Source organism: Hyperoodon ampullatus, assembly GCF_949752795.1.
Source record: "Hyperoodon ampullatus genome assembly, chromosome: 13".
Lineage (NCBI taxonomy): Eukaryota > Metazoa > Chordata > Mammalia > Artiodactyla > Ziphiidae > Hyperoodon > Hyperoodon ampullatus.
The window spans coordinates 32844446-32859532 of NC_136926.1; the positions used below are offsets into that span (position 1 = coordinate 32844446).

At 44.9% G+C, this 15087-nt stretch overlaps 1 protein-coding gene across 1 annotated transcript in view; it reads left to right on the plus strand.

Moving 5' to 3' along the window:
- The window catches only part of LAMA1 (laminin subunit alpha 1), a gene marked incomplete at both ends in the record, with an annotated part of 143577 nt that overhangs the window by 87105 nt on the left and 41385 nt on the right, over positions 1–15087 (plus strand). Inside the window, 9 exons of the mRNA XM_079717957.1 lie at positions 778–864; positions 1169–1362; positions 2257–2399; positions 4092–4181; positions 5951–6062; positions 7812–7974; positions 12648–12858; positions 13041–13157; positions 13274–13437. Of these exons, the coding sequence (XP_079574083.1) occupies positions 778–864; positions 1169–1362; positions 2257–2399; positions 4092–4181; positions 5951–6062; positions 7812–7974; positions 12648–12858; positions 13041–13157; positions 13274–13437 (1281 nt within the window). The remainder of the gene's footprint in view (positions 1–777; positions 865–1168; positions 1363–2256; positions 2400–4091; positions 4182–5950; positions 6063–7811; positions 7975–12647; positions 12859–13040; positions 13158–13273; positions 13438–15087) is intronic.

The following is a 15087-nucleotide window of genomic DNA, read 5'->3' on the forward strand; positions in this document are numbered from 1 at the left end:
CTCATGCTGGGAACTTCTCTTACTGGCCAGATACCCCAGCTGTTTTTTTAGTGGTTTGCAGGTACCCAGCTGAGCCTCTGGTTGGTGATTTAAAATGTGGAGGCAGAGGTTATTGAGAAAAAGGAACACGCCAGAAGCTGAAGTCCCCGAGTGAGGGGAGCAGCGTCTGAGTGGATTATCCAGTGTTTGGTGCTCTGCCCTTTTGCTGCTGTAGCCCATCGCCTGACTCCCCACCTCTAGGTCCAGTTATCCTGAGATCCCGCCCTCTATCCGCTTCTTTCCCCTGCTTTTCCCTCTTGCCTCTCAACTGCAGTCAGGTGTATCCCCAGCGCTGGTCCAGCTCCCTTCTCCCTGCTGTTGCGCATGTTTGCTCACGTGCAGCTCCCTCCAGCCACCTTTTCATCTAATAAGTCAGATAGTTCACTTACATCTCAGAACAAGCCCCTTTTCACCTGGGAAGCTTTCTTGTTTGGTGACTAATTCGTTGTCTTCTGTAAATCGGGCTGCATCCCCTCAGCACTCACATGGTTGTCACTGGACAGGCATCTGTATCTTCTAGATACAAGAGATGCAACCGCTTGTATCGATTACGTGTTTATTTTCCTTTTTTTTTTTTTGCCCCAAAGAGTATAAGCTCGAAAAAACTTGTCCAATTGTCCAGTGTAATCACTTATTTTTTTAGAACAGTATCATGTACCCTAAGATTAATGAATAAGTACCCTAAGAAAGATTTGAAGTTGTGTATCTGAAAATTCAAAAAAAATTCTTTTCTTCCAGTTTTAGTCCCACTTGTGTCTTGGAAGGTGATCACGATTTCCGCTGTGATGCCTGTTTTCCGGGCTACGAAGGACAATATTGTGAAAGGTATGTCACCTGCCCCTTTTATACGCATAGGACATATTCATGAAAGTGATCGGGAGCCCTTATCAGTTTGGATGTGCGCGATTGATAATGCAAAACGAACCCCCCCGGGCATCAAGATAGGTAAATGCACTTCCTTGTGACCATCTCATCCTCCTTTCAGGAAATACAATGCAGAATAAGGTGAGTGGGCCTGTGTTCTCTGCACTTCATGTGGCAGAAGTGATTACTGTCCTTGGGAAGCTGTTCTGTGTACTTACTCACTGGTGTTGACCCTCCTGTCTGTCCCGCGTGTCTCCTTCTCTAGGTGTTCCTTGGGCTACCGTGGGAACCCTCAGATGCTGGGCGGCACCTGCCAGAGGTGTGACTGCAGCCCGCACGGCTCTGTCCACAGTGACTGTGACCGCGGGTCCGGGCAGTGCGTCTGCAGGCCAGGGGCCACGGGGCTCCGCTGTGAGGACTGTGAGCCAAGGCACATTCTGGTGGAGAGCGACTGTGTGTGTGGGTATCACTCCTCTCAGGTGTTTTCCCGGTACCGTGCCCAGTGGCGTCGGCAGGATAGAGAAAGTCCTACTTTATTTTAACTAATCATAGATTCCTTTGCATCTGCCGAACTGAACTTTGTGAAGTGCATTTGGAGCCCAGGAGAAGGTTCTAGGATAACAGCATTTATCTCTCCGGCACTTTCAGCAGCGCAGCAATGCCAGCTTCATAGTTCAGCCGGTTAATGTTCCCTCTAGTGGAGCCAAGGGTCAGTCAGAGCAGAGAGGTCACCTTTGTGGCTGCTCATTTTGTCACCAAATGTCACGTATGGCCTCAGCTCTTGGCTGTTGTGGAATTTTTTTTTCGCCAGTTCTGATTTATTTGAATAGCAAGTACATGAGGTAGTGACCTTGGGAGGTCTCCTCAGTGGTTCGCGGGGAAGGTAGGGAGGAAGCAAGGTCAGGATCATGGCAGTGCAGAGCTCTTTTGCTTTTCTTGGTGTGTTTGTCATTAGCAAGACACATCCGTTACTTTCTCCACTCCCCTTCATTTGTACTTGCTGAAGGTGTCTCTGCAAACTATCTGAGGAAATCACAGACCAGGCCCCGACAAGACAGGCACTTGGAATGCATGGCCGTTGGTCCAAGTCAAAGATGGGCAAACGTGCCGTAAAGGTTGGAGCAGCGTTTCTGTGTGGCCCTGGGGAGTCACTAATGTGACCTGCGTCTGGGCGTCGTCATCTGAGAACAGGGGCTTGGGACCTGCTTGCTTCCCGAGGCACAGTTGCCATAAGGATGAGATGGGATGAGTCCTCGGAAGCACTGTAGATGTTGTTATTACAGGATGCCACGCGCACACGCAGGAAAACGTGCCGGCCTCTTTGCTTTAACTTGAACTTCCTCTTCCCTGCAGCCTGTGACGATGAATGTGTAGGCATGCTGCTGAATGACATGGACCATGTGGGTGACGCCATCCTCTCTGTGAACCTCTCCGGCATCGTCCCTGTCCCGTATAGGATTTTGTCAAACCTGGAAAATACAACGAAATATCTCCGGGTAGGTACTAGGAATACAGAGATAGGTAGAAATATGTGTCGTGGGGAGGTGAAGAGTCGGCCTGGACGGTAGGGGTCATTTTCTCTGTCCACGCTCCCCATCGGTGCAGGAGCCTCAGTCCCAGTGTCCAGCGCTGGTAGGCGCCAGGCCTTCTTCCCCTGAACCTGACCGGGGACTGCATCATCCACATGATAACTCGTTTCACTGTGGGATAGCTCTAATTGGTCAAGAATTGATCCATAGATGCCTCCTTGTAGATTCTTCCTCTGTGTTCCTCTTTCTCCTGCCTTTTCGAATAAGACAAAGTCCACTCACCCCTGTTTATAACAGGTCTTTGGATAGTTGAAAACAGCTGACCTAATACAAACACAGAAAAGGAATCAGGATGGCATCTTCTTTAATGTGCTGAATGAAGGTGAACTATTTTCTGTCAGTGTATTATTCTTAACTGGAGTTGCAGGGCACAAAAGTTCCTCCTCCCTGGAGGACTATATGAAAATCTCTGAGGGTAAATCATAATTTTATGTTTAGTTAAAATCTGTGTTTTGATCTGGGTCCAAAAGAAGGTGGGAAAGTAAGAAATTGACTTACTAGACAGCATTTTTTCATTCTAATTGGGAAAAAATGTGATTCTTAATTTGGCTTAAAGCCTATGCATTAGAATTTGAGATATTTAATTCACTGTGTTATGCAGTAATGCCTGTGTGTGTGTGTGTGCGCGCGCGTGCGCACAGTGGAATCCAGCTGCTTCAGTGATCCCCTCTTGTTAATCCCGGTCTTTTCTCCTTAGATATACTGGAGTTAAGAAAGGTTAGGAAACTCTAAGAGATGTTTCTATATTATTTTTCCTCAAATGGAATGAAATGTTTTGAAAGATACGAAAACAAAGGAAGGAAAGAAATGTTTTCGTTTCTTTTCCACTCACTATAGACACAGTCAGTAAGCACTACCTCTGTCAGTTTGGGCTCCAGCAGTGCAACTATATTGCTTTTTACCACGTGAGATAAACACTTGATTTCAACTTTAACTCTTTTTGAGTGATCTTCCCTCATTGAAACCACCTTGTTAATTCCCTTAAATGACTTTTTATGTTTATGTAAAGTTTTCAGGAGTTTAAGGTTGTGAACCCTTCACTTTTTCTTGTTTTCACTGTTGACCTACACTGCGACTTGGGCAAGTTGATAACTGTCTTGACCGTAAACAATAATCTAGCCCCTTCCAGTGTTGTTATAAGGTTTGAATAAAGTCATACAAGTCAAGAAATTAGAAGAGTGTTGGCATAAATTAAGCACCTAGTTGTTAGTAATTATAAAGGCTTTTCTTTACTTAATACTTTTGTATTTTAGCTTAGTAAGCGTTTTTTGAGGTGTTAGCAATTATACTTAAAATTTATGTGACTCTACTGTTAAGTTCGGTCAGACTCACCCAGGAATTGCAGCAGTTCAGTTCTGCATAACCCACCAGACTTTAAATTCACATCTACATAGGAAATTCAGTGCAAAAGATGGCAGTATGGAACCATGTTGCTGAAGTCAAAACTTAAGTGAATGTGATTCATTTTATTTTTGAATGCAATTTCAAGGAAAGGAGAATTTCTTCCTATGAACAAAAAAGGTAATAACAGGTGATTGTTAGTTAAGAACCAGAAGATTTATTTTGAAGCATTACAATTTGTTTTCTTCATTCTTTTAGGACTCTTTATTAAAAGAAAATATACAGAAAGAACTGGCAAAGATTCAGCTTGAAGGTGTCTCAGAACGAACAGAGGACCTGCAAAGGAAGGTAAGTTCTTCATGTAAAGGGCCCGCTCCCCCACCCACCCCAGCCCTTGTGAGCCCTTGCCGGGGGCTGCCTGGAAGGTTCTGATCAGATCAGGGTGGCCTCTGCCTCCCAGGAGCTGTGCTCCAGCTACTTTGTGTTCAGATTGGTTCTGATGCTGCCAGCTTCTGTGCTTTTGTGGGAAGAGGCTCCTGATTTCATTTCTGCTGTCCTGTCTGCTGAGGGAGGAATCGGGCTGCCACTTTACCGTCACGTCTCATTTCCTCCTGTGAGCCAGGGGTGGGCGGCATGAAAAGATGGGGCTTCTTCCCTGTCCTGGATTCACTGCACATGGGGAGAACGGAGGTCCCCACCCCTGCCCCCAACACCAGCGCACCTCCTTGTGTGGTGTTGGCAACACTCAGGCTTCAGCCCTGTGCTTCTGATTTGTGGACTTTGATGTCAGCAGGGGGTTATTTATTCTGTTTAGCCCATGCCAGATGAATGGTTTCTAGTGACCAAAAAAGAATCTGCTCATTTGTAGATGGTGAGGGAGGCCTATTGCTAAATTTATAATTTTCACTCATGGATTTTGTGTGTGTGTGTGTGTGTGTGTGTGCACATGCACACACACACATAGATATGCATGTATGCACATTGATACGTGTCTGATAGTGTATCTGTGTATATATGTATCTTGTCTCTCAACATCCGCACACGTATACAATCGTGCACCCTAAAATGTATTAGCCCGACTCCTGTTAATTTAGAATTAATGATGATTTGGGAAGAGATTAAGGGTTTATGTGTGGGCTTTAAAGTAGCTCAGCAAGCAAACATTTGGTAGGAAGAGATAAGCTGATGAAAATAAATTCTTCTATCCATTAAAGAAGATTCTCTTTGGATTTTGACTAGAAAACACTTTTAGAACCATTCTGAGTTACTTCACATTCCTGGAAATTACATGTGTAATTTGTGAAACCTTTCTTTTCACAAATTAGAACATTCCTAATAAAAATAACAGCTGAGAGTAGCTCTCAGCCCCTGGACTGCCGGCCTAGAAGACATCATCCCATATAATCATCGTGAAGTCCTGTGAGGCAGTGTTATTATTACTCCAGGTTACTGATGAGGCTGGGAGGTGCTGAGTACCAGGTCTCCATCCTGGCAGAAGCAGGCCCGTTTGCCTAACTCTGTGTCTTAACTCCTTGACTAAGTTCTCATGGTCAATAGAAATTAATAAGATTTTACTTTCTAGGTTCTTCATATTTGGGTCCTAAAGTGAACATGAGGTCTTCACAATGGAAACATTGGGGGAGTCTGTGGCTTCATGGTCAATTAGGTTGCCTTTAAAAAAACAGACCATCTTTTCTCACACAGAGTAAGCAGTAAATCATTTCATGAATGACCTAGTCCACTTCCAACCCAACTGTTGACCTTAGCGTAGGTGATGATGTACATCTTCACTCTGTGTTCTAGAATATGTTTGTTGCTTAAAAGAGACAACATCTGGGGCTTCCCTGGTGGCGCAGTGGTTGAGAGTCCACCTGCCAATGCAGGGACACGGGTTCGTGCCCCAGTCCGGGAAGATCCCACATGCCACGGAGCGGCCGGTCCCATGAGCCATGGCCGCTGAGCCTGCGCTTCCGGAGCCTGTGCTCCGCAACGGGAGAGGCCGCAACAGTGAGAGGCCCGCGTACAGCAAAAAAAAAAAAAAGAGAGACAACATCTGGAGTGCCGAAGTTTGCATTGTATTCAAAGTCAAACTAAACTGAGCCTTTATGTTCCATCAGCTGGACAGAGTGTTAACACGGAGGCAGCACGTGACCAGGGCCACCGAAAGAATCCTCGATGAGAGTCGCGACCTCCTGACGTTTACTGAGAAGCTGCAGGCAGACATCCAAGGTAGTGTCCTCGGAGCCTCGTCTGGCGGGTCTGCCTTCCTCGGTAGGAAAAGCTTATTCGCTTCACTCAGCACATGAGTAACCATGTCCTAGACTCCTAGACTGGACACCTGGAGCCTTCCCTGTGTCCACATCGTTGTCTTTCATTGAGAGTTTTATCTTGTAAAAAATGGATGTTTCCTTTTTTCTTTTCCACATTATGCCATATACTTCGGTCCTTAGTATCAAGTAGATATGGTGCCTCCCCATCCATTATGAATTTGTCAAATGAACACTTTTTTTTTAAATTAATTAATTTATTTTTGCTGTGTTGGGTCTTCGTTTCTGTGCGAGGGCTTTCTCTAGTTGCAGCAAGCGGGGGCCACTCTTCATCTCGGTGCACGGGCCTCTCACTATCACGGCCTCTCTTGTTGCGGAGCACAGGCTCCAGATGCGCAGGCTCAGTAGCTGTGGCTCACGGGCCTAGTTGCTCCGCGGCATGTGGGATCTTCCCAGACCGGGGCACGAACCCGTGTCCCCTGCATTAGCAGTCAGATTCTCAACCACTGCGCCACCAGAGAAGCCCCCAACACTTACTAAACGGAGCACATTTGCCGAGTGGTGAGCCGAGGTCCAACAACAGACCACGAGAGAAGATGAGATAGAGCAGTTGATTACTCGGGGTGGTCCAGCCTGAGGAAGTAGCCAGCCCATCTCAAGGGGCCATGCGAGGTGGTCAAGGCAGGGTGCAGGCAGAGAGAGGGAGACAGGACCTGGAGCGCAGGCCTTTATTAGGGTTTGTGCGTGGAGTGCTTTGGGGTTCCTGGGCTAAGGCCAGATTGGCCAATCCAAAGCAAAAGAGCAGGGTTTTGGTAAGTCCCCGGGGACCTTATCTACAGGGCATGTAAGGGGAAGGTGCTGGGAGACAGGAAGACTGTCGATCACTAGGGCCATTGGGGAAGTCATATCCAGAACTTACATTTGCTTTGCCTCTGCGGCTGCATCTAGGGCATATGCTTGCATGAGGGGCCAGTGTTAGTTTAAGGTCCCTGCAGCCCGCTTAGCTGAATGAAATGGACACAGAGGCAGCAATACCACAGGGTAGCTTAGCTAAACTCTCAGCACCACCTCTCTGCCCAGAACAGGAGTTGATGGGATTTGGAGCTTCAGTGTGGTCCCAAAGTGTGTCCTAATATCAGAGTAATTTACTCCCTACTCAACTGGGATGTCCCATCTGACCTGGCTTTTAGAATGCTACTGTCAGTTTTTTGGCTACCAGAAATTCTGGCTTTTCTTTTTGGATTATGGTGTAAGGGCATAAAAAGTATAGACTCCAATATGAATCAGACTTTATAGGGCAAAAGGTAAGGATATTATTAGAACAAATGACATGTTTTTTAAAAAAGAGTAGTATCAAGTATTGTTGGCTTGTTCCTGCAGTAAATATTACTGAGTGCTTCTACCTGCAAATGTTTGTGCCAGGGGCAGCGAGTGCTGCCGTGAGCATGGTAGGCACAGCCCCTGCCCTTACAGAGTTTATGGGTACTGGGGAAGCAGACATGAAATAAACCAGTAATCCCAAGTGCATGAGTGTTTTGACAGAGGATGTCCAGAGTGCATTGGGATATATGGGCTGACCTGGCCCAGCTAGAGGTTCAATCCAGTTTAGGTGAGCAGAGCAGGCCTTACTGGAGAAGGCTCTAAGTTTTTCCATTTTAGTACTGTCCACTTTTGAGAGACTTATTCAATGATTGATAAATTTTCTCCATAGAAATCATCAAAAGGGCAGCAACTCTAAATCAGACCTTGGATGAAGATGGCCAGTTACCCAGTTCTACTCTTCAGAATATGCAAAAGAACATTACTTCATTGCTGGAAATCATTCAGAAAAGGAATTTCCTGCAGTTGCACCAAAATGCCACCCTTGAACTCAAGTAAGTGCCTGAATACCATTCATGACACAACCCATTAGAGGTAGGAACTTGAAAGCTGAGGGGGAGGGAGGCAAGTGGAGGAGGAGAAGGAAAGGAAGCTCTCAGTGGGGCAGAAGGTCATAGGAGAAGAGCTGGGTGCTGGCCCCTCCACAGGAGGAAAGCGTGATCTGTAGAATTTCTATCTTTGCTATTACGTCATAGGCTCGGTTTTCCTCTGTGACCCTGAAACAGCATTTCTACTTAGTGTGAACAAAAAAACCCTCATGATACTCTCTTTATTGAAGATTAAGTGTAATGCTGTAAACTCTCATGGAAGCAGACACAGGCAGTGGCTACCACTGAGGCTGTGAACTCTAGGACAGTTGGCATCATGCCAGATTAACTTAGCTCAGTCATGCACACACTTTCATCAAAACCCATGATGTGAAATGACAGGTCACAAAGAATTGTTAGATATGGTCACTAGGAGCTTGTGATTTGCTTTCAGGCTTTTTTCTTAGTATTTTCACACAGTAATTACTTGATGTAATAGCAAAGCCGTCTCTCTGGCAGGTTGTGATCAAGTCTTAAGTACTGGTTTAGTCACATAATACTCCATCAAAACTCCAGTCTCTATAGTGAGATGTTTAAACTATTTTTAATATATTTTGCTATTTTAAATAATGTTGTAATGAACAACTTCGATAAGAATCTTTTTCTGTATTTCACATTATTATCTTATCAGGGTACATGGTAAGGAGTGAAATCATTTAGCCAAAGAGTTTGCGTTCTGAGGATTCCCGACTTGCACTGCCAAATTATTTTCTAAAAGGTTTTTAAAAACAACATCCAGGGCCTCCCTGGTGGCGCAGTGGTTGAGAGTCCGCCTGCCGATGCAGGGGATACGGGTTCGTGCCCCGGTCTGGGAGGATCCCATATGCCGCGGAGCGGCTGGGCCCGTGAGCCATGGCTGCTGAGCCTGCGCGTCCGGAGCCTGTGCTCCGCAACGGGGGGGGCCACAACAGTGAGAGGCCCGCGTACCACAAAAAAAAAAAAAAAAAAAAAAAACAACATCCACTTCTCCCAGCAGCACACGGGAGAGCTGAGCTTACATCTTTTTTCATCATTGAATGGGATTTTTGACATTGTTGTTCATTTGTTCTGTGAGAAGCAAAAGGAGGAACTTACTGTCGCATGGGATTTGGAGAGGGGACTAGTCATCTAATTACCAGAACATTTGTTAGGGCGCAAGAAGGGCCCGAGAGGACTACGGGCTGGTCGAGGGGAGCTCAGAAGTGGGCGAGGACCCAGGGGTCGGGGAAGGGGCTGCCATCCATGGAGCCTCTCTTCTGTGCTGGGCGGTGGGGACTTCACCCCTCATGGCCTGCAGCTGCTCATCCCTGCCACCGTGTTAGGTGGGAAATATCCAGCTGGAGAAACTGACGCCCAGAGAATATTAGTCACTTGCCCCACGTGCAGGACAATATGGAATCTGGCTACACACCTAAATCGGTCTGACATTAAACCCCGTTATCTTCCAGCCTTAAACAACAGGAAGTACCGCTTTAGACCCAGTCCATAGAAGATGGGTGGGTGGAATTTCGATGGTCAGCTCAGAGACCATGGCTGTGCACCTACACTAGACTGTAATCACCTCTCCCTGACCCAGCCCCTCCCCTGCATCCTCCCTTCGCTGGATACATGGTGCGGGGACCCCACAGGGAAAGGCTCATACCTCCATGCAGGTGGTCCCAGGACCCGCCTGCAGTTGAGGCAGCCACCCCAGGGCACCCTGCTCTCTCCCCACCTTCCTCAGCTCCCCGCTGCCTCCTGGACAACATGTAAACATCACGTATTCATTCCAGCCTCCCTCTTCACTCACCATCTCCCCCCACCCACCCGGCTCCAGCTCATCTTAGGCTCAAGGTCCTCCCAGAGCCACACGTGGTCGGTCATCTCATTCATTCTCTCCCTCAGCTGCACATCTCTCCCGCGGACGGAGAATCCCTGCAGATCCCAGGAGTCATTTTGCAGGGGTCCTCCCCCCACCAGTACCTTCCTCAGTCATGTCATTTGGTCAGTAAAGTGGATTGAGCTCACAGGTGGCCCGCATTGTGCTAGGACTTGGGGACACAAAAGAGAACAATAAAGCCTTTTTGCCCACTAGGAGCTCATAGTCCAACTGGGAAAAGTTGACTTTCTGAGTAGCAGTTGAGAGGAAGGGGAGAAGGCAGGGGGCCTCTCCCCACCTGTGCCCCCGACCCTCATCCCCACTAGGCCCTCCTCCTGTCACCCTTTCTCTGTCATTGTAGCTCTTCTATTTCTATTTGGAATAAAGTTATTAATAAGATTCTTGATCTCTCTCTTTAATTTGTAAGTTAAATTATTACTACTGAGACATTTTAAAAAGATTTTTAAGTGCATTCTCAGGCCTCCACTTTCTTCCATAGATAATCCCTGTATCTAAGTCATTTCAAATTTCATGGATTATTTTAGGAATTATTTCTCAGCCTTTTTATTATAATTCTTAGAACATTGATAATTTATGCTGAAGTATGGCAATCCTGTAAGTGAGAGTACTTGGCATACAACCTAGTTGCTTATCGTGCGTGTGTCAGGGTCCTCAAGGCCACCTCCACATTCAGAGTTTCACCAGGACTCCCGTGACTCAGGGCTGAGATTTCCTAGAGCGGCGTATTAAGGATGCACCGCTGGGTCATGAGGAAGATGCAGGGGAGCTGGGAGGAGCCCATGCAGGCTCCCCACACTCTCGCCATCCCAGGAGGGACCACGGAGCACACTCTCCCCCCAGCAATGAAAATGCAGCAGCTTGTATGTGAGGCCCAGGGAAGCCCATAGAGTTCAGCATCCGAGGTTTTCAGTGGGGGCTGGTCCCATAGGCTCCCTCTGCCCAGCACATACCCACATTCCAGACTCCCAGGAGGGAAGCAGGTGTTCAGCCTAAACCACACAGTTTGCACAAACAGTCGAGGCAGTGACCCACCCTTATCGGTCAGGGGACAGCGGGAGCACTTGCAGACGCCAGCCGAGGGCCAGCCTGGCAAGCAGGCCTTTCTGAGGGTAGCCAGCTCCGGCCTGCTATCTTTCCCTTGACTGCACCCTATAAATTATTCCTTTGTAGCTGTGTTTCCCAACTGTTTTCCACGCAGGTGTCCCCGGACCTATCAAAAGATAGTTCACTAAAGAAATGTGTCCTGTGCCCAGATAATTTGGGAAATGCAGTGTCTTAAGGAGAGACAAGGTCTTTACTACAAATCTTCAGGCTGATGTTTCATGGATCTCCAGAAGGAGCCTGGAGAACACAGCTAAATGTACTGCACCACGCAACCCTTTCTCATGGAACTTGCTTACCTGTTCACGGCACTAGTGTTGTGGAGAAACGCAGTTTGAAAAACACTGTTTTACTGTGTTAACTAAATTTTACAGGAAGAAGTTAAGGAAGAGTGCTGAGGGTTTTTGTGTTTTTTCTTTTTAGTCTTTCAAGTCACTGCTGACTATATCATTTCATCTGATCACAGTTTAGGTGGTAAATTCATTTCATAGATGAAAATTTGACCTCTATATTTAAATTTCTTAGAGAGATACCTTCTTTAACAATATGAATTGACAGATTCATGGCCAGACGTTAGGACTATATTGGATTTATTTGTGTGTTTCCCATGTGCTTTTTTTAGTTCTTGTTGCCTGTATCATAATGCAACATCTTGCTATCATTTTTATAATCATTAAAAATCATAAGAATGTTCAAATAATTCCTGATGATGCTCTAATGATGTCAGAGTTCAAATATGTATGTTTGGAAAATGTTTTTTTGTGGTGTTTAGCCCAGCGACCTGATAATATGTGAAAGCTAAGGGTGATTTACAAGGCATTTTCCATGAAATTTTTCAAAGTTTTTCTGACAAATTGAAGCAAGAAGTTAATGGGATATATTCAACCACTGCAAAGTTCTGTAGTATGAAAATTGTATCGTTCTATAGAGCTTTAAATTTGATTGAAATAGCAATTTATAAAAGAAGAGGGGAAAATGTCTTTCGATTTCCTAAAGCTTGCTTTTATCAATGGTACAAATTATCTCTTTATGGCAATTTGGATTTGAAAGTTTTTATAAAATCTGTTTTTTAACTAGCTGCAGAAAAACCTTTATGTTATATAAATACACTGGTAACTTGAGAGCAAATCACTGAAGAGTCTCCTTTTTTCAATTTCTGGCCACATGATAATGAAAGGTTTCAGTTGCTGTCATTCACAGACTATGGTGCCAATTTTCTGAATCAGGATTCACTGAGATAGTTTCTTTTAATTCCATTACTAAAATACGTTAGTAAGTTTGTGAATAAGGAGAGTTTATTAAGGATAAAGTGTAAATCTGCCATACTAATAGCTGTCTTAGAAAAATCGTTTCCCTTTTTAAGAGATTACGAGGTACCACTTAGGACGTGACAAAGAAACTCAGAACGATTATGTAAAAGTCTCTTCCACTGTCGGGGTAGGGGGTGGTGGTGGTGGGATGAATTGGGAGATTGGGATCGACATATATACACTAATATGTATAAAATGGATAACTAATAAGAACCTCCTGTATACAACAAAAAGTTTCTTTCACTGTCATTTCAATGATACGAGCTTTGGTGTTCATTTCTTACCATGTGAACCGTCTGTTATTTTCCCAGGGCTGCTGAAGATTTATTGTCACAAATTCAGAAAAATTACCAGAAGCCACAGGAAGAGTTGGAGGTATTAAAAGAAGCAGCAAGCAGCCTCCTTTCAAGACACAACAGTAATGTGCAGGCCGCAGAAGAGCTCCTGAGGGAAGCAGAGAGGAAGACCCAGGAAAGCGGTCGCCTGCTGCTTGTTGTCAGGGCCAACCTGCGAGAGTTCAACGTGAGTCTTACCAGCTCTCTCCCCATTAGAGCTGGTACCAAATTCTCCCATGTAAATGATACCGGTCTTAGCTTCTTGAAAAATGAGCCCTGAAGGCTAACTTCAGCACATAGTGTCAGGCACCGAGGTTCAGAAGCTGACTTGCTTTTATGAAGCATCCTTAGAGGTGATTTTTGCTACAGGATAAAAAGCTGCGTGTTCAAGAAGAACAAAACTTGACGTCAGTGCTGATCGCCGAAGGAAGAGGACTGCTTGATGCTGCCACTGTGCCTGCAAATGCTTCAGGAAAGGCTCTAGCAGTAAGTCCCAACTCAGCACAGCTGCAATACCCAAAGTTTCCAAAGAATCTTCCCCCGTCTCAGATACATTGTTAAATAGTTGCACATGTAGTCACAATGTTAATTTCTCTATGTAGCAGTTAGAGCATCACCGGGATGAGCTGCTTCTCTGGACTGCCAAAATCAGGCACCACGTAGATGACCTGGTCATGCAGATGTCCAAAAGAAGAGCACTGGACCTTGTCTACAGAACGGAGGATCATGCCACTGAGCTCCAGACACTGGCAGGTGCTCTGGACAGGTGAGACCACACCTTGCAGGAATTCTCAGGTTGTGATCTGTGGATCAGAGAGAAAAAGCATGGCTCTTTTGATCACAGTGTTGAGTCAAATTCTTTTTCTGTCTAAAAATGAAGACTTCTCTTTTATTTCCATGGCAAGGAGGATTTTCTCCCATGGCTGGTAACGTGGTTGACCATCAGCAGGACTGTATGATGGAAAAATGCAAACCGAACCAGATAGGAATGTAAACAAATATTATGCTCTGATATCAAGCCATCGAGGCCTTAAGTATCTACCTGGTGCTCAGGACTTTATTGTTAGGTTGCATATGGACAGAACCAGATATTGATTTATTTATACATCTTGTCTTCTTGGACCTTGTGATCCGGCGGGCTTTACGCGTGGATGCAGGTTGTGGTTGCCCGTCCTGGACTATTAGAAGTGTTGGGAATCTATTTTCCAACTCCTGAAAGATACCATCTCCATTACTTTCTACTACCTGAAGGTCTACCATTGTACTGTCATAATTTTAACATATATTTTTGGATATTTGTCAAATATATCCTCAGCTTGTTAAAAATACCTTTAAATGAGAAGCACAGCTGTAGGCCAGTGGTTCCCAAATTGTTGCAACAAGACCCTGGGGAACTTCAAAATACTGATGCGTGTGTCCACTTCCCTCTCTCCCATCCCCTGAAGACTGTGGGGTGTGAGCTGTACTTTTCCTTTTTTTAAAGATACTCAGGTGACCTAATGTGCAGCAAATGAGGGAATCGGGGTTTTAGGCCTTATCAATGATTTACACAATATTGTTAGTTGGTACATTTATTTCTTTAGAATCTGTTATAAATTATGAGTGGAAAAAGTCTGGACACACTGGAATATGTGTGTTTCTGTGTGTTGGGTGTGTTTTGTGGAAGGATAAATATTTTTCCAGTTTGAGGAATGCTGCCATAAAAGATTAGCTCACACAATGAAAGCAACTGAAAACGATGTATTGAATAACATAGACTATTGCTTAAATTATGTGCTGCATTGAGCACTACCTCCTATGTCTGCCATCGGAATCAGAAAATGGAATTACATACTCAGTTCTTCTCCTTTCTTCATCTTTCGTCGTTTCCCAAAAGAGAAAAGAATGTTCTGACTACAGGCGTAGCTACAACAAAATCTTTATTACTTAGTATGAGTAGTAAAAGCAATTTGATGTGATACATAAAGTTAAATAACATTATTATCTTTTATTTATAAGTCACTGAATTTTGCCAGTGAAGTACTAACAAGTAATAACTGCTGGTGTCTGGTTTGGGAATCACCCAACTCAATAACCTCAGGAAGAAAATGAAGTAGGTTACTCAGCAGGCAAAGATGTGTCAATTGTCAGATTTCATTTTGAAGCTAGAGTGAGCTGGATGAAATTGCACCATTACCAGCTGGCAACTTCTTGAGTGATTTGCCCACTTACAAGAGTAAAGTTCAGATGATTGAAATATTATCTGATGCTCCTCCAAAACCCCTAGTGAATTTCCTCAAGTTGGTCTATACTATTTGAGGAATAAGATTCAGCATCCTCATATATGCTTAGGGAAGCTTTTTTTTTTTTTTTTAATTAACACATGCCGTAGGAGGAGAGATTACAACCAATGCAAACATGCAGCAGCACCCCAGAC